Consider the following 19,437-nt stretch of genomic DNA (forward strand, 5'->3'; position numbering starts at 1 on the left):
TAGCCTTTCAGCCTTCTTGGGCCCTGATGACAAGGCCCCAAATGTCAGTTTGAACTAGTCACAGAAAGAAACACACCATGCCATGCTCCATGCCCAGAATAGGTTGAAATGCTGAGACAAGGGAAAACTCCCTGACACAGGGAACAAAATGACTACTTATAGTGCCCATTGATACACCAGAAAAATAGGCCCGGAGTTGTCAATGAAAGGATTCATTAACTAAAATGGTCCTACAATAAAAAAAGAAACGTTGGTTCTTTATGAAGAACCACAGAACCAAAGAGGGCATTCCATGATAAAGTCAAATTTAAGCAATATTCATCTACAAATCTAGCCCTAAAAAAAGGTGCTAGAAGGAAAATGATAACCAAGGATGTTAAGTACAAACATGAAAATACATAGAATAAGTAGTCTCAGAACAGTAAAATCAAGAAGGGAGATACATTTGCACGTGTGTGCATACACGCAAACACTACCACTACTACCAGCACCACTACCATAACAGGAATGCAACAGCACCTTACCACCACCCCCATATCAGGAATCAACATCATTGTTCATTGATATCTCTTAACATTAACAATTTCATTTTATCAATAAAAAGACACAGACAAACAGAATAGATGTGAAAACAGAATCCATTCTGCTGCATTCAGGAAACACACTTCATCATCAAGGATAGACATTACCTCAGGGTTAAGTGTTGGGAAAAGATATCCCCAGCAAATGGACCAAAGAAGCAAACCGGTGTAGTCATTTAAATATCTAACTAAATAGATTTCAAATTAAAACTAATAAGAGATAGGGAAGGACACTACATACTCATCAAAAGGAAAACCTATAAAGATGTCATTTCAATTCTTAACATCATTGCCCAAAACACAAGGGTATTGAAATGTGCAAAAGAAACGCTACTACAGCTAAATCACATATTGACCCTTGCACACTGATAGTGGGAGACTTTAATACTCCACTCTCAGCAATGGCCAGACCATCCAATGAAATCTAAACAGAGAAATGCTGGTGTTAACAGATGTTACAAACGAAATAGACCTAACATATTTACAGAACATTCCACCCAAAAGCAAAAGAATGCAACTTCTTTTTTTGCACCTCATGGAACCATCCAAAACTGACCAAAAAGTTGGGTACAAAACAAATACAAACAGACATAAGAAAATGGAAATAACTCGGCATTCTATTAGACAACCATGGGTTAAAAGCTAGATATCAACAACAGAAACAAAACTCATGGAAACTGAACAACTCTCTACTGAATGAAAAATAGGTCAAGATAGAAATTAAGAAATACATTAAAGGCTTTCAAGAATTGAATGAAAATGAATGCACACAATACTCAAATTTATGGAACACAATGAAGGCAGTTTAAAGAGGCAAGCTCATAGCACTAAGTGCTGAGAGAGAGGGGGGGGGGACAGAGAGATAAATCTCACAGTAGCAACTTAACAGCCCACCTGAAAGCTCTAGAACAACAAGAAGCAGAAATCACATGGAAAAGTTGTAGCAGGAGAAGTGGGCCACATCCCCCAGCCTGGCTCCTGGCCGCCCAACTAGCTTAACCCTCGAAATAACCACACAGAAATTGTATTAATTAAATTATTGTTTGGCCCATAAGCTCTAGTCTCTTATTGGTTAACTCTCACTTCTTGATTCACCCTATTTCTAATAATCTGTATGTCACCATGAGGTCATGACTTACCGGGAAAGATGCTAACCAGCATCTGTCTCAGGCAAGAGCTTCATGGCGACTGCCACCCTGAGTTCTTCCTCCCAGAATTCTCTTTTTCACGCCTATCTAAGCTCTTCCCTATCAAAAGACCAAGGCAGTTTCTTTATTAACCAATGAAAGCAACACAAATACAAAAGGACCTCCTACACCAAAAGTGATGAAGAGCAAGAAATAATCAACTCTTTCTAAGTGAAACAGCAATATTATAAGTCTAAAGGTTTTTTTGTTTTTTTGTTTTTTTTTTCTGGAAAGGGCAGCCAACTCTGAGTACGTGAGCACTGTTAGTTCAGTCAGATGAACTGGGGTATACAGAATCCCATGCTAGCCAAATGGAAAGCGGTGTGGTATAAGTAAGGGGGGAACTTGTGGCATTCTCTGCTCTTCTACAAGTCAGCACGTTCAATTCTAACTGCCTTAGTACGAGTTAAAGGCGTTTCCTCCCACGAGATTTGAATCCATGATGCTTTGTTCTATGCTGAAATCTGTTAATACTCTTAGGCTGGATTGTACTTTGGAAAATTCTAGTAAAAATACTAAAAATTTGACAAAGTTCTTCCATTGACAGAACAGCTGCAAGTTTAATGAGGGAACCCACTGAGATAAATGCATCAATTAATAAATTCCTACACGCAGGCAGCAGCTCCACTGGCCAAGTACCATCCATCTGTGGAGGCTTAAGGACTTAGTCATTAGTTAGCTAGAGTAGTAAGCAGTTCACACAGCAAATTATTTGTTAAAAGTCCTCATAAAGACAAGTTACTCTATGGAGCACATTTTAAAAACAACTCAGGGAGAGTAAAAAACAGCCAGCACAAGGTAAAGCAAAATATTCTAGAGTACGGCTCATGGCAAAATATTACGTGCTTATAAAGCATGTTTCTCACTTGACTCCCCAAGGTGATTATCTAATGAATAGGCCATTATCTTAGCTTTCCTGTGTACTTTCTCTACGTGTGCCCATGATTGGATTCTTGAAGACTGGGAAGTATCACAGATTTCAAATCTCTTCCACAATCATTAGTGTTAAGCTTAGTCTTTTCTACTAAATAAACTTTATTCTTTGACAATTTCACACATATTTATAATGAATTCTGGTCTTCCTAACCTTTTTTTATTTCCCCTCACTCCTGATAGTCCCTTTTTCTTTACTAATTTCTTTCTTACACTCATCGCTTTTATTTTGTTTCATAATCCATAAAGGTTAGGGCCATCTGTGTGACCCAGTGTTTAGAATTAATCATCAGAGGTTGGTGGACTCATGAGTAGGTACAAAACTGGGTTCTATTTCTCTACCTTTTACAGAGAATTGTTGACAACAGATCCACAGCTGCAAGTGGCAGGGCCTTGTGAGTCCCTTCACCATCCACAGCTACTGTTAGGAGGACTCAATTTGTACCAGTATCAGTAGGAACAGCTGGATGACTTCATGATGGCCAGTCCTTCTCCTATCTCCTGGGTCTTACATTCTTTCTTCTCCCTTTTCTACCATGTTTATTGATCCTTCAGGGGTGTTGCAAGAAGCTTCTCTGATTAAGGCTGAGAATATCTTTTGTCTGTGAATAAGCACAGGAATTTAGAACGTAATTTGTTGCTATGCCAATTTAGCTAAACAGCAATATTAGATCCCTCCCTCGCCAATAAACAAACAGTGGTTAAAAATTACACAATTTTTGCACAGTATTTTTACTGATGAGTGGAGAGTCAATAAAGGATTGTGGCTACAAATAAATGGCTATGTGTTAATTAACAACTTGATCTTCTTGAAGCAGTCTGCTCTTAAGAAACATTTCCAAAAAATTATATAACGTTTAAATGTCATGGGGAAAAGTTATTCCTAATATGTTTTTCTGATTCATGTTGGATCTACAACACATTTTTTCATTCATGATACTCCATTTGAGCATCCTTTTACGACTAGTTTCATCAAAGTTGCATCAATTTTCTTAGTTGTTTAATAACTAACATTGGGATGTGTTAATAATTTATGAGGATGTTTTTATTAATTGCTAATCTTTTCATTTGCAGAGTATTTCTTTTCTAATACCAGGTCTCAAAGGCAAAATAGAGGAATTAAACAACACAAGCAAAGAATAGGAAAAAAAATCTATAGTTTCCTATGAATATGCAGAACTTTGGAGCACCATGAGCAGAGCAAATCTTTGATAAGGGAGAGGAATCCCAGATCAATGGCATAGAGCATATCTTCACCAAGATCATATATGAAAACTTCCTCCAACTATGCAAAGATACAAACATACAGAACATCAAATAAACAAGACCAGAAAAGAAACTCCCCAACGGCATACCATAGTTGAAACACTACCTATACAGAAAATCAACAAAAAGAGCATCAGACTGCACTTAAGAATTGATGTTTATTGATTACTAATGATTTTTAATGGAAGCCACATGGTCTGTTTGTGTTCCAGATTTTAATTGTTTAGTCTGTCTATATGTTGTTTCTTTTGCTGGCTGGCAGATGGTTATTTGCAAAATTGTTTATAGGTTGAATGTAAACCAGAATGATGTATTTGATGAGAACTAATTCTATCCATTCTCATCTATATACAGTCATAATGACATACCTATCTTAGGAACTTTCCAGGGAACCAGAGCTAATATATATATAATGTTCTGGCAATGTCTAAACAAAGCTCATTTGCTGGTATTGTGACACCATCAAACACTACTTCCTATAGCATATTTAGGAAGTGACTGAAGCAGATGATACATTCGTTTGGCAAACTGTCATTGTGAACAGGTTGTGCTTTAGGCCTTGTACTTGTTTCTGGGTAATAAATACTAGTGACTTTTGGGTAATGTAATCCAATGTGACAGCATGACAGACTGGTGCCAGAGTTTATTTTTAGATGTTATACTTAGACTTAGTCTAGGCATCTCACACGTGTTCTTATCTATTCCAATCTCCTCCAATACTAGAGACAGAATCCGCTGTAGCGAACTTAGTCTAGACACTGGCTTGGGTTTTTGGAAGAGCACATCTCTTGGCCATAGACATTTAAAAATAATATATGGCAACAATTTCTATTTCAGTTCTCTTCCCATTTTGAATTTTATTTAAATAATTTTTTCATTTATTTTACATACTGACCGCAGTTTCTTCTCCCTCCTTTTCTCTGAACACTCTCTCGTTTCCCATCTACTCCCTCCCCTCCCACTCCTTCTCTGTCTCCAATATTCTCAGGTGATTTTAAAGCAATGAGCTAAAGTTGGGAAGAATTTATACAATAAATTTTCTTACATGTTGAAAAAATGTAAGAAACTCAAAAAAAGAGAGAATAACAAAAATTTGAGAAAAAGAAAACCCCAAGAATAATCAATTTAAACTCACAGCCCTTTAGGAAAACATGAAACTTCACGCCTCATGAAAGACATGATGGGTTAATATGCAGGCTTAAAAGGGTATAAGTACATCACCACCACCACCATCTGTGCTCAGGCGAGAACTACAAACCAAAGAACAATCTATCCATACATACAATATGGAACTAAGTTTTTTTGTGCTAAGCCTCTATTTATGCCTATATATAAATGCTGAGACAGAAATTACAGAACATAAAGGCCAGAAATTAACATAAAATGAATATTAACCTGGGGAATATAGCTCAATGATACAGCACCTGGTATAGTACATTTAAGGCCCTGAGTTTAATTCCCTAGTCCTCCTCCAAATGATTATTAATTAAAAGACAATTATCTCAGCCAGCAAAAATGCTATAAAACTTTGTCTTTCTTTTGATAATATTCCACCTTTTAATGTAGATAACTTTATTTGCAGGTTGTTTGACTAGAATTTAGAACACACTTTTCCCTATTAAATCAATGCTATAAACATGAGTAAGTTCCTATTTCTGTCCCTCTAGGACACTTAACTAACACAAGTATTAAATACCATGCAGTCAGGGCCAGGAAATAAGTGCTTTACACTTGGAATTGCACCACCTGCATCAGTGTGATGGAACTCTTGGGTCTAAGAACTGAAACCACCTGCGTCACCATGATTTATTTGTTTGTTAGAGGAAAACTTTGCCTGGGAAAGATAAGGCTGGAAAGCAATAAATAACCTCATTGTTTGTTTCAGGAAATTCCAATCTGTTAACTTATCTCAGAGAAGCAATCGTCTTACCTTGGTAAAGCGCTCACTTATCAAGCAAGCTTACTTATCAAGACTTTTTTCAAGTCCCTTGCAGGGCAATATCTATTTATCTTGGACAATGATGTCCAGACCTTTACAAAGCCTGGTGTCTTCTTCACAATTGAGGACAGACACTCAGATACCATAAATATCCTCCTGATATTGCCCTTCAACAACACTAACAAGACTGTCAAGCCTGCGTTGCTACCATGCTGTCTTGGAGTTCAGGAACACGTATTAGTACAATTCTCATAACATCTGTTTTCACTTGTTAGATGTTGTGATAGATATACCTGAGACTGGGTTACTCATAGACAATACAAATTCATTCTTCTACAGTTGTGGAAGCTGGACAGTCCATTACGATGCTGGATGCTGGTATGGGTCTCTTCAATGTGCCTTCCAGGATGAGAACCAGAAAGACAAAGACTGAGCACACCCATAAGCTCATTTCTAACAGTGGAGCGTTCAGGACCTAAGTGCTTTCCAAAGGCTCCATTTGCCTTCATGGGGTTGAAGTTTCTAACGCGGCTTTTTGACAGGACAAATAATAAAAAATCTTATCAACCACATTATGAGAAAAGAATTAAGAGATGAGAACACTAAGGTACACTGAAGCATTGAGTTACTTACACAATTTAAATCATTTTGACTTACATAATTGAACTTATCTGATTCTAAATTATGGTGCTTCTGGTTAAGCATTCCTAACTAGAAAAGTCAAAAACTGAAATGACCCAAAATTCAGAATATTTTCAGTCATACAGAGAAATGTCATACTGGTCATACATAAAAAAATTCCATCCCAAATAAGTATATTATGCACAAAATTATTAAAAAATTGAGAAAAATTTATTCTCAAGCTGGGTAAAAAGGCCTATGATTCACAAATGAGTTTTAGGTTTATACTTGAATCCTATCCAAAAGATATTGCAGATGTATACACCAATAATCCAAAAAATATGAGAGAAGAGAACATGGAACATGTCAGGTCTCAATTGGTTATTTTTGAGTCCCTTTCAAAGTCTTGTGTATTCACTTGAAAATAACTCAAAGAGTCTATCACTGTAACATGATAGACATTCACTAAGCATTGGCAAAGTGGGCATGAAATGAGACCACATTTAATATAAATGAGGCTGGAGCTCTTCGGGCTTTTGTTTTAGATCATCCAGGAGGTGATCATGAGAATGTTGCTCAGAGCAATGCATCGTGTCTCCAGTGAACTGTAAACTCACTCTGAAAGGACAGTTTCTATGCGGTGGGCATCTGCATCGCTGTAACATGGACTAGTGGATGTAAAGCTGCAGTATCGGGGATTTATCTCAATATAATGCGATCGCGTATACTGTCTCACGTTACTCCATGTCCGAGCCGACAGATGCGAGTTCTGCTAAGATCTTCACATGTAGGTGAGTTCCTGCACACTTCAAATGCTAGGGAAATAGCTGTACTTCGTGTTTTTATGCAAACAGTGCTTTTCCCACAGGAGGTCTTTGTATTATAGTGAGAAATGAATGTTAAATGAATATTCGGTTGCCAAAGAAGGTTGTTAAACTTTTATAGAAGTAAAATTACAAAAGGAAAGAGAAAAGGCTAGCTGGATTTTCTATTCCTTCTGAGATAGTTACAAATTGCAAACAATGTGAGGAAATAAAAAGATAGTAGTTATACAAAAAGGTACTTTAGCACAATGAAATAAGCTGTTAAATTAAAACCAGGAGTATTCTCACCCAGTCAATTTGAATATGGCAAATGAATTCACTGTATGCACATATGCATTTCTCTTTATTAGTTATTTTTATTTTTGAGAACATAATTAAAGCATTTCTCTGTTTCCTTTCTTTTCTCCAAACCTTCTCATATACTTGCTCCACTCTTTCAAATTCATGGCTTCTTTTTGTTGTTGTTGTTAATTGTTATTGCAGGCATTCATATGCATACACGCACACACACATTCCTAAATATAACCTATTCAGCCTATATATTACTTGTACGTATGTTTTCAGGGATGACCATATGGCACAACCACCCCTCTAAGAAGAAGGTTGAAGGAGGAAGTTTGTACTGGTTAATTAGGCTCACAGCTGTGAGGAGCTCATCGATCCTATTAGCACTATCATGGAGACAGCCAAAGAAGGTGCGAGGCCCTAAAAATCATGTCCCTAACCACTATTAAGAAAACAAAACAAGCAGGCAAATAAACAAAAGCCAGTGGGATGCTTCAGAGGGTACAGGCACTCACTGTCGACTAGTGGCTTGAGTTTGATTCTTGGAATTCACATGGGAGAGGGCAGAACTGATTTTCACAAGTTGTCCTGTGACCTCCACATGTTGCTGTGGCAGACATGCCTTACCAAGTCCCATCCCCTGAACACAAGTACATAAAAAAGATACAATAAAAACAAAAATCTCAAACCTGCAAACAATAACCTGAACTTAATCAAGGTTAAATTGAACTGATATAAAGGCTTCCTTAACAAATCAAAGATATGTGAACGAGAACACCTACAGATGTTATTATAGAAAGATTCCTAGGTTCTAGAAATATACTAAATATATAGGAATATAATTAATTAAATAAATTAAATATGAAAAACCATAAGCTCTCTGGGATTTTCTTTACAATTCATTAGCAGAGGATGTTTTAGTGGAGGTATGTGTATTTGTACATTCATAAAGGTGAAGTAAAATGGATAAAATACTGATCATTAATCATTAAAGTATGAGACTAGTACAAGGGATTCCTCAAAATTGACCTGACACTTCCACACATCTGAATTCTCATCAAAAAGTAGTGTAAAGCAGCTCACTAGGAAGGTACTAAGCTGTGTACAGCTCCTGATCATTTGTATCAGCTGCAAACACCACATGAAACCCCAAAGAAACAGAACCCTTCTCATCTGGGGAAAAGCTCAAGCATTTACAACAGCAGTTACTTTTCTTCTCTAGAGTCTGCAAGGCCTCTCCAGCTGAACATCGAGGAAGCTTTACCCCAGCTTCCAGGCTTTAGTGTGCATGAGAAACTCTGTGTTTTGCTAAAGAAAGGGAAACTTATTCTCAGGCTGTGCAAAAATGTATATGAATCACAAATGAGTTTCAAGTTTATACTTGGGTCCTATCCAAAAGATATTGCAGATGCATACACCAAAAATCCAAAAATATGAGAGAAGAGAACAGGAACATGTCAGGTCCCAAGTGTTCAGAATATGAGGCACACACTTATATTCTGAACTCACAGAAATAAATTCTGCTTGGCAGGGAGGCATCTCCCATTCAGTCTGGCTTCACTCAAGGTGGCTTTTTATAGAGCACAATGTAATTACCCTAAGCTTCACCCTATCACTTCATTTTAGTAGGATAAATAGCCTCAAGAATCCTTAAAGTGAATACTTATTCATAAGCTGCATATTTTCATATGGAAATAGAATATCGCCACATGTACTTTATGTTAAAACAGTGTAAAATATGCTTTATATCAGGCATGTTTTATAACCAACCTGCTCGTGAGTCTTTTTAAATGTATATCTCCCCATTATGGCAAAGTGGAAACTATCCCAAAATGCTCTGAAAAATACATATAACACTCAGCATTTGACAACACCTGCATTTGACCTCTTAGGCAAAGAAAGGTCAAAATGTGAGATGTGGTAAATGACAAGGGTCCCAAATACTGCACAAGAATTAAAGTCAGATTACCATCTGCTATTGACACACCCAGGAATGTTGATCAGAATATTTTCATAAGTTCTTATTTTATTAATGCTTTGAGAATAGAAAAATTAACTATGATCTTATGTTTTTAGTCATTATTTTATTACTTAAAATATAGCAAATATTTTAAAATGTTTATATAATGAGATATAAATGTTTAGAAAAGCAATCTTCAAGGTAAGTCCCCAAAGAACTGACTAGCAACCTGCTTCAGCTACAATTACCGCTGCTTCTTCAGAGCAATGACAGCGTAGCATCTGGGGGACTGCACAGGGTCGAACAACTTCACAAGAGCAGACCATGCTACATCTTCCTGAAAATTGATAAACAATTTACATATACAATCATTTTAGAGCAAATAAAAGAAAGATGAGTCTGACTACATAGATGAATTGGACCACAAATTGCAGTAGAAAATATTAGTAGAAACCAAAGGCTATCATTTTTTATTGAATGAAAATTAACATTTACAATTTTATTTTCAAGAAGCCATGTTGAAAAAAATATACACCTTTAGCGACTGACTGCCAAAGGAGTCCTGGTTCCAATACAGAAAAGCTGGACAAGGCCAATGACAAATGTTGTATTTTAAACAATTTTATGACAAAACATTATTCACCTTGTACAAAGAGGCAGAAAATGATATATAAATAAAATTACACTGTAAATTTTATTATAGTTTTAAAGTAAAAATAATATGCACACACATGCACAATCTATAATCATGTGTGACATTATTATAAGATGTGCCCAGTCTGAAAGGTGGGATTATTACTTCTTTTAATTTTCTCTTTTATATTATATATCTTTTGTTTGTTTGTTTGTTTTTCTTGAGACAGGCTTTCTTTGTATAACAGTCCTAGAACTTGCTCTGTAGTCCAGACTAGCCTTGAACTCACATCCTGAGTGCTGGGATTAAATGTGTACGCTATCACCACCTGGTATATATCTTATATTTTTAACAAATATGACTACTTTCCTAAGACATTCCAATACTTAAAATGAATAATTATATGCTTGGATCATTTCTTTTGGACCTATTCATTTTGATGCATGCTATTTTACTGAACTGCTTAGGCCAATGAAATTTTTTTTTGTGAGGGAAAATGAGTACCTATTCAAATAGGTAGTGTATCACCGCCCAATTTGAGGATCAATGCTTTGTAGGGATTTGGAATTAAATGGTGGCTAAAGAATGTATATTATTTAAATACTTAAAAATTTCCTTAATCTGTAAAATCATTAATTAAAATAAAGACATTAAAACTCATTTGTTTAAAGAAGCTTTTTGAAAAGAAAAAGCACTAGATGACTAAATAAATTTGTTAAATAAGGGATTTATAGTGGACAAAGAGTTGATTCTAGGAAGGGGATTAAACAATTCAAAACAATTTATTGACCACAGCTCAGCAGACAATGTATAAAATGATAAGGTTGTGGGAGAGACGAAATACTCTCACTGAGTAGAAAGACATTTCTATATTATAGAATATACATATTCAAAGCACATTAAAAGATCAGGTCTTACAAAGTGAAATGTGTACACAGTCTCTTTTATGCCATAATTAATTTTGGCTCTAAAAATCATATATGATTACCTTTATTCACTGTCTATAAATACTATCACACAATTAAAAATATCACACTTATTACAGCAATTTTTTGAAGATATCTGCTGTATATATGTTTATATATTAATCAGGAAATAGAATGGACATTAAAAGTAATGGAATATGAGAGACATTATCTTACTACTTTGTGTGAAATAACTTTATCCCAGCTATATGATTTTATTCATTTTATTTCACCTAATAAAGATATTTGTTATGCACTGAAAAATAACATAATACCTGTTCCTTCAGGTAACAAAGTCGATCAAGAAGAATCAGTGTTTCTATGCAAGGAGCCAGAACAACTTTCAACTGTAAGAAAACAAGAGGTAATGACAATTTAATAGTTTATTTGCTTTAATGTTTATGTTTGAGAAACGGTATCTACAAAACTCCACATGTCAGATACCCAATACCTACTGTTCATCTTCAGAAAATGAATACTACAGATTAAAAGCTTTTCTTTACAGGGAAAGAAAGCCCTCTACGAGACACAAGGTGGAATCCAGGAAGCAATCATGTGATTGAAAGCTTTTAAGAGTCCTAAGAATGCAATTCATTACATGGAAAGCTTGTGAAATAAGCACTCTGGAGATCAACATGTGTTCAAAGGCTCTGAGGCCCCGCTCTGTGCATTTATGATGCTCTTTAAGGGAAATCTACCATGTGCTCTTTTTATGACATTACTAACACCTAATATAGTTCAGAAATAGGAAATCATCCCAAATAGTTTTCCTACAAACACACGCACGCACGCACGCACACATGCAGATACACACTCTCTTTCTTTCTTATACATACAACAGCAACAACAATAGATTAATTGGCCCATAATAATTAATAAGATACTACTGTATATATGTACATGACTTACCATATTAAATGCCTCCAGCTCATTCATTCTAGGCCTATATTTCTCATAGTAGTCCATTATAATTTCTTCTGAGATCTTTGAATAAAAACAGTAACAATAGATTTACCAATGGTTACAGTTAAATAATGTAAAAAGTTCCTACAACATAACATAACCTAAAGTGAAACAAGTACTCCATCGATTTATGGTATATCTGACATGCGAACTGTCTTTAAGCAAGTGATTATAACAAAATCTGGCATTCAAATCTACTGAATGGATGCTACTCACCATTTCATAAATAACACTGTCTTGAGTTTTCCAAATTCAAAATACAGTGGTAAAATATTTCACTTATTGCTATGTTTCCAAAACAATTTCACCATCTGAGGGTGTAACATGTCTTTTTTATATTGTCTTTCTATATCAAACATACTTGAGATGCATAATATTAAGTGACTAGCCTTGGTTGAAATAAAGCAATAATCTTATTTTTAATAAGAGTATAAACATGGTTTTCTGTTCTTTTCTCTCCAGAACATTTTAAGTAAGCGAATATAGAAAGAAACAAAAACCACATACTTCTTTGGCCAATGGTAAGTGGCATTTTAAATCTTAAATTAGGTGTATCAATAACTGTGATAAGTGACATAGAAAGGGGCCAAAGACATGCCCCGTGTGACAGGTCCTCAACGAAGTAGCAGAACAGAGATCGCCAACATTATGTTTCCTGAGCAGCAAAATCAACAACAACCAGAAGAGAAAGCAACATGGAGAATAAATACAGAGCCATACAGAAAACTCATGCTTGTAGAAATCAACCCAATAGAGACCATGAATTCACAATGTCCTTCAACTGCTGAAATATGCTATGGCCCTGATTCTGACACGTCTGTGAGACGAGGCCCTCTGCTGCCTCTGACTGCCATTATAGCCTTCCGTACTTTTCAAGTTTAGTAGATTGGTGCACTAGAATAATTTGAAAAAAAAAAAAAAACATTTAGACATGTATGAGAAAATCTGACATCATTTTCATGTTGCTAACTCTTTATTCCCTTTCAGTTGCTTTGACATGCTGTCTTAGTTATTTTTCAACTGCTATCAGGAGATACCAGAACCAAGGGAACTCATAGAAGAAAGGGTTTATTGGAGGCTGACAATTTCAGAGGTTGAGCCCATGTCTGTCACAGTGAGGAACATGGCGACAGGCAGGCAGGCATGCAGACGTGCTCTGGAGCGGTAGCTGAGACTCACATTGTGAAACATGGAAGAGCTTCCATGGAAACATGGAAGAACCAGAGAGCTAACTGGGAATGGTATGGGTTTTTGAAACGTCAAAGTCCATCCTCTTGTGACACACCCCCTCCAACAGGGTCACACCTCCTAGAATCCTAGCACTCAGGAGGCCCTTGAAGGAGAACCAGGATACACTGTTGCCTGGTTCTAACATGTATTTCGACAGCAGTTTCACCTGGAAACTCTGCTTTAAATAGTACTTTACAAATTTTCTTTGCATTCATTTCTTGATTATGCAATTTTATCATATGTATGTATTATATTGTTATTCTGATAATATAACTGACATTAAAAAGCTGAAAAATGGAAACACTGGCACACTACTCAACTGCTGAATACAGAAGTGGACATGGCCTACCAAGTGACTCCTAAGTGTGAGAGCTAAGCATAGTACGAGGACATTATTTAGAGGAGAAAAAAAAAGTAAACTGTGGTGTTCTTGTCCTCATGGTCATAGAACATTGAATGTACACTGAATGGCAGATTGAAGCACTGAAAATAATTCTATTGTTTCCTGGTTCCCAATCCCCACATTCTAGGAACAGTCCTTCCTATGAGTTGAGATGTCTGTGAGAATTACAGGTTTTGGTCAAAGAAATGGTCAATGCTAAAGCGAGAGTAGAGTGAAACAAAATGATCATCTCGGGCACTTTCTTCAATCTCCTACCCTCCTTGTAATTTACTGAATTCTTCTGGCTCTTAACAGGGTTTATATATTAGATAGCATATGCGTTACTGCCAAGTGGATTTTAAGCAGCTGGTTATATTCACCTTGCCTGGAAGAATTTCAAGAGTGAAGACTGCGAGAGCAGCGTCGGTTAACGGTTCACTAACAGAACTTGTTGAATTTCTTCGGCCTTTATTTCAAACCGTAATATTTAGTCTGCTTTAGAAATACATTTATCTGTTGGCAGGCATGAATTTCCTCTTTATCCCATTCCAGCCTGTTTGCTCACTAACTGCCGGCTTTGGAAACGTGCCCACCAAACGTTCTTCATGCGAACAAAGCCTGTTAAGATGCTACGTAAGTATGAATCTGCTCCATCGGTGATGGAGTTAGTTGTTTTAAATTAGAATACTTCTTCCCCAATGGCCGAGGCTTTGATTTAGAAATCCACTTAACTCCAACCTAGATACAATTGTTCTTGCTTCATCTTTTATTTTATTTTGTCATCTTTGGTTGTTATCTTTTAGAAGTCTGTTCTTCAACGAGAGACGAGAAGGGAGTGGATCTGGGGGAGAGTCAAGGTGGGAAGGAACTGGAAGGAGTGGAGGGAGGGGAAACTATAATCAGGATATATTGGATGAGAAAGGGATCTACAAATTTAAAGACGTATCAAATGAAAGTGAAAAAGGAATACCGAAGATAGGTAGCTGAGTGAGAATTTAGGAAAAGTAAAATTAGAAGGGCTTTAAGAGTCTTGCATAGAAATTGGTGACCAAGTCTGTGGCCTTGAAAGTTTTGGGTTGTTCTATCCACTTGTGTCTGCAGTTAGAACAATATAACTTATGTACCCAGAACTCCACTGCCTTTATTAGGTATTTAAAAAATACACCAAAGCCTCCAAAATAAATAAATAAAATTCACCTCACTTACATTTCAACTTTCACCTATACGATGAAACCATATCAATTATTTTATAATCATCAGTATTTAACATGATAAAATACTTCAATATTAGCATGAACAGAAGTTCATGAACACTTTCTTGTGCTATTTTTAAATATTTTGATTGATTTTCATTCTGTATACATGCATGTTGGCCTCAGTATATGTATGTGCACTGTGTGTGTGCAGATGTTCAGAGGCCACAAGTGGGTGACAGATCCCATGGAACTCAAGCCCCCCCCCATGGACATAGTGAGAACCAAATGCTGGCCCGCCACAGATCAGCAAGTGTTCCTAAGCACCGAGTCACCTCTCCAGTCCCTATTTCGATTTTTTAAAATAATTATGTTTCAATAGGGTTTTGATAACAGTATAGATAATTTCTATAGTGCATTTTATCTTTGGGAAAAAATTAGACAATTTCCTCTGATCATGCTTTTCCTTCTCCTCAACTCCTCCCAGGTTCTTCCCATTCCTATTTCTCCACCTAACACAATGATATATTGTTTTAGTTAATGAACTAATGTCGACCCATTATTAATTAAAACCCACACTACACTCAGTTTTCCTTCGCTTTTACACAATGTACTCTTTCAGTTTCAGAAGCAAACCCAGGATGTCACATAACATTTGGCTGTATTAGCTTTGACACTTTCTCAGACTTGTTTTTGATGACCTTAACAGTTTTGAGAAATACTGATCATCTATTTTCCAGAATGTTCTTCTAGTATGTTTTAGATTGTTTTTTTTCTCAAAAATAAACAAAGGGTTTTGGCTTGTGAGAGGAATACAGGAGCACAGCACTGCTTACATGCCCCCACCTCGGGGTCTGCAGTGCTCACATCACCTGTCCTTGTTGATGTTGACCTTGACTGTCTGGTGGAGACAGCGTCTACCAGGTTTCCTCACTGGAGAGTTCTTTTGTCCTGTTTCGTTTCTAAATCCATGTACTGTCCACACTTAATTAGTTGACAGTTATATTGCCAGTAATTGAGTATAGAATATTGTGGTGGTTTTAGTGAGAATGCCCCCTCCCCCCATACACTCAGATGTTTGAATACTTGGTACTTAATCAACGAACTATTTGGAAGGTTTAGTACATGCAGTCTTTCTGGAGGAACTATATCACTGGGGCAGGCTTTGAGATTTCAAAGTCTCACACTACTCTCTGTTTGCTCTCTGTATTTCCTGCTTCAGGTTCAAGAAATGAGCACTCAACTGTTCCTGTCACTATGACCGCTGCAACCACGGTTTCCTGCCATTTAGAATCTGGAATCACAACCCAAATGAAGATTTCCTTTTATACTTTGCCATGGCGTTTCATCACAGTAATAGCAAAGTAACTAACACAAAAATCTACATAAATTAGTTTTCAAAGGAGATTGACATCTCTTTTAATCTATTCACTTTTTTTTTAAAAAATTAAGATCTATTAAAAAAAAACCCTACAGAGTACCATAAGTAGGCTATAATGCAGTTTGGTTACAGGTTCTCTCTACTTCACACCTGCTCGGATGACTTGAGAACTGACATCACTAGATAGTGAGACTAACAGCTGCTGAGATACCACTGGTCAACACAGAAGAACTAAAGTAAAAGGAAAACTACTCAGTTAATGCAATTATAACAGGAGAATTTCCAAACGCAGGGAAAGATAGGGATGAATAACTACAAGAGCAATTTAGAACCCCTAATAGATATGGCCAGAAAAGAACCTGTCTGAGACATACCATTTGGAGCTAGAAAAAAGGAAACAAAGCAGCCAGAGAAAATCTCATTACTGTCAAACACATCAGAAGAACATTATGCCTCTTAACAGAAAACTTAAAAACTAAGTGAAGTGACTCAGTGGGTAAAGGTGCTGGCGGGTGACCTGAGTTTAATCCTTGGAACTCACATAAATGTGGAAGGAAAGACCCGACTCTACAGAGCAGTCTCTGATCTCCACATGTGCACCAAGAAATGCACCCTCCCACTATGTACACGCACACAACAATAATAAATAAAACTTAAACAAGCTTAACAAGCAGAAACACATGTAATGATTTATTTCAGGTCATGAAAGCAAATAACTGTCAAAATAGATTATATTTTATCTAACAAATATTGCTTAAAATTAATGGAAAATATTTTCCAAGATAAGCACAAATGAAAGCAATCCACCAGCACTAAACAAGCATTACAGAAGATACTTAAATAAATTCCACACCCACACAGGAGGAAGAAAGTCACAACACAAGAACACATGGAAGAATACATCTCATGAGGAACATATTAAGAAATGAGAATTATGGGGCTGGAGATGGCTCAGTGGTTAAGAACACTTGCTGTTCTTGCAGAGAACTGGATTCCAGCTCCCAGCACCTATGCTGGGCATCTCAACTGCCTGTAACTTAGATCCAGGGCAGTCAATATTTTTTTCTGGTTTCCATAGGCAACTGTGCAAATGCGTGCGTGCGCACGCGTGCACGCACACACACAAATCATTTTATTTAATGAGCGCTATAACAGAATCAAACATTTCCAATTCAGTAATCAATACACCTCTAAGATAAAGAATGGACAAAGAAAGCAAAACAAAACAGCAAAGCAGTATGAGAACCAACTAGAAATGTAGTAACAGGAATCAGCACATAGCTTAATAACCTTGATAGATGTTAATGTCTCAATATTCCAATTAAGGAATGTAGACTAGCTGCCTGGATCAAACCAGAAGATTCAGTTATTTGTTTAAAAAGACACAACTTATTGTAAAGACACATTCACAATTCACACAGGAAGACAAAGGACACAGTAGTGTGTATCAAGAGAAAGAGAGTAGGAAAGAAGCATGATATCTCCCAAAGAAAACAAAAGCCAGACACAGTCTAAAGAGTGCAGTTCATCAAGAAATAACAATTAAATACATATTCACCAATTGTTGGAGAACTTAGTTTGATGAAACCAACTATGGGGCATAAACAACAGCAAGGCTCATATACAACATGAGTAAGTGGCCTCAATACCCCAATCTCAGTGACAGAAAGTCATTCATATGGGAGTTCAGCAGAGAAAATCAGACTTAAAATGTCATAGATCAAATGAACACTGTAGGCATCTAAGAGATCTTGTTACCAACAGTTACAGAATATACCATCCACGTAGAAGTCCATGGAACTTTCTCTAAAACAAACTACAGTCAAGCCAGGAAAATACAAAAGAATTAAATTAATTTGCATAAGTTATCAGATAATATTGAGTAAAAATAGAAGTAAATAATAGGAGAAACTCTAGAAATTCTATAAACATATGGAAATACAATATTCTCCTAAATGACAAGGGTGGGGTTCACTGAAGAAATCAGGGAGGAAATTGAAATCTTCTTAGAATTTAATGAAAATGAAAAAAATTATAGACATAAAACTCTTAATAAAATACTTGCAAACTCAATTCAACAATACATTATAAAAATTATAGACTATAATCAAGTTTATTTCATTTGCGGAAGGCAAGCATGATTAAACATATACCAACAATAGGTGTAATATATCACACAGACTAAAGCAGTTAGCAGCAGGAGGGATATATTTCAAGTAATAAAGGGTATAGATGGCAAACAGTGTCTGAAAATAGTACGGTTCTAAAAATAGTGTCGGAAAGTAAACATAGAACTACCATGTGATCCAGCTATACCACCCCTGGGAATATAAGCAATTATACTAAAGAGAAACGTGTTCTACTGGGACAACCGGAGCACAATTCACAATAACCATGTTATAGGATAAGCTGAAGTGTTCATCAATACATGAAACAGGTAAAAAATGCAGCATGCATATACAATGGAATTTTATTCAGATATAAAGTAGAATGAATTATGTCATTCTTGGGAAAATGAACAGAACTGGTCACCATAAATGAAATAAGACAGACTATTCATAAAGAACACATAATTTTCTCAGACATTAAACTTAGTTAAGAGACATACAGGTAATGCACATGTACACACATAACACAGATGAGACATGCAAATTAAGGGGAGCTATTTGAGAAGAGAAAGGAGTCTAAACAGTAGGACATACAGAGGAGGTAGTGACAGGGAGTGAAAACCTTAACGAATAAAAAATGCTGTTAGTAAAACCAGCTTGTTCAACAAATATATTCTAATAAAATTTCAAAAAAACATTCTTTGCATAAATTATCAAAAAACTAAAAGCATTAAATGAGGTCATTCTGGAGGTAAAGTTAATTTAATTTAGGTGAACCCAAAGGAAAACATATAGTCACCCGCCTGGATATGGGAAGTAGACAAGATTGCCGGGCAAAAACTGGGAACTTGGGGTGAGGTGGCATGGGGCCAAGGGGAAATGGGGTGAGAAACGTGAGAAGGGGAGATTGGGGGGGAGCTTAGGGAAATGGGATGGTTGGGATCAAGGAAGTGTGGACACAGGAGCAGAGAAATATATATCCTAA

The 19,437-nt window shown here is 36.3% G+C and overlaps 1 protein-coding gene across 3 annotated transcripts in view; it reads right to left on the reverse strand.

Moving 5' to 3' along the window:
* Mettl25 (methyltransferase like 25) overlaps nucleotides 1-19,437 on the reverse strand; it is a 101,429-nt gene that overhangs the window by 21,828 nt on the left and 60,164 nt on the right. The window contains exons 10-16 of one of the 3 annotated variants that reach the window (XR_007590614.1): nucleotides 12,105-12,179; nucleotides 11,471-11,542; nucleotides 9,845-9,933; nucleotides 8,152-8,276; nucleotides 6,200-6,305; nucleotides 3,044-3,303; nucleotides 1,721-1,828 (exon numbers count right to left, since the gene is read on the reverse strand). Coding sequence is in view for 2 of the 3 variants with exons in the window: in XM_050135446.1 (XP_049991403.1) it covers nucleotides 8,213-8,276; nucleotides 9,845-9,933; nucleotides 11,471-11,542; nucleotides 12,105-12,179 (300 nt within the window). In the remaining variant the exon portion in view is untranslated. Of the gene's footprint in view, nucleotides 1-1,720; nucleotides 1,829-3,043; nucleotides 3,304-6,199; nucleotides 6,306-6,706; nucleotides 8,277-9,630; nucleotides 9,934-11,470; nucleotides 11,543-12,104; nucleotides 12,180-19,437 lie in introns of those variants that run through there. The other 2 variants (XM_050135446.1, XM_050135447.1) reach the window with 2 other exon arrangements.

Source organism: Alexandromys fortis, unplaced genomic scaffold (assembly GCF_014885135.2).
Source record: "Alexandromys fortis isolate MF-2015 unplaced genomic scaffold, M_Fortis_MF-2015_v1.1 scaffold_24, whole genome shotgun sequence".
NCBI lineage: Eukaryota > Metazoa > Chordata > Mammalia > Rodentia > Cricetidae > Alexandromys > Alexandromys fortis.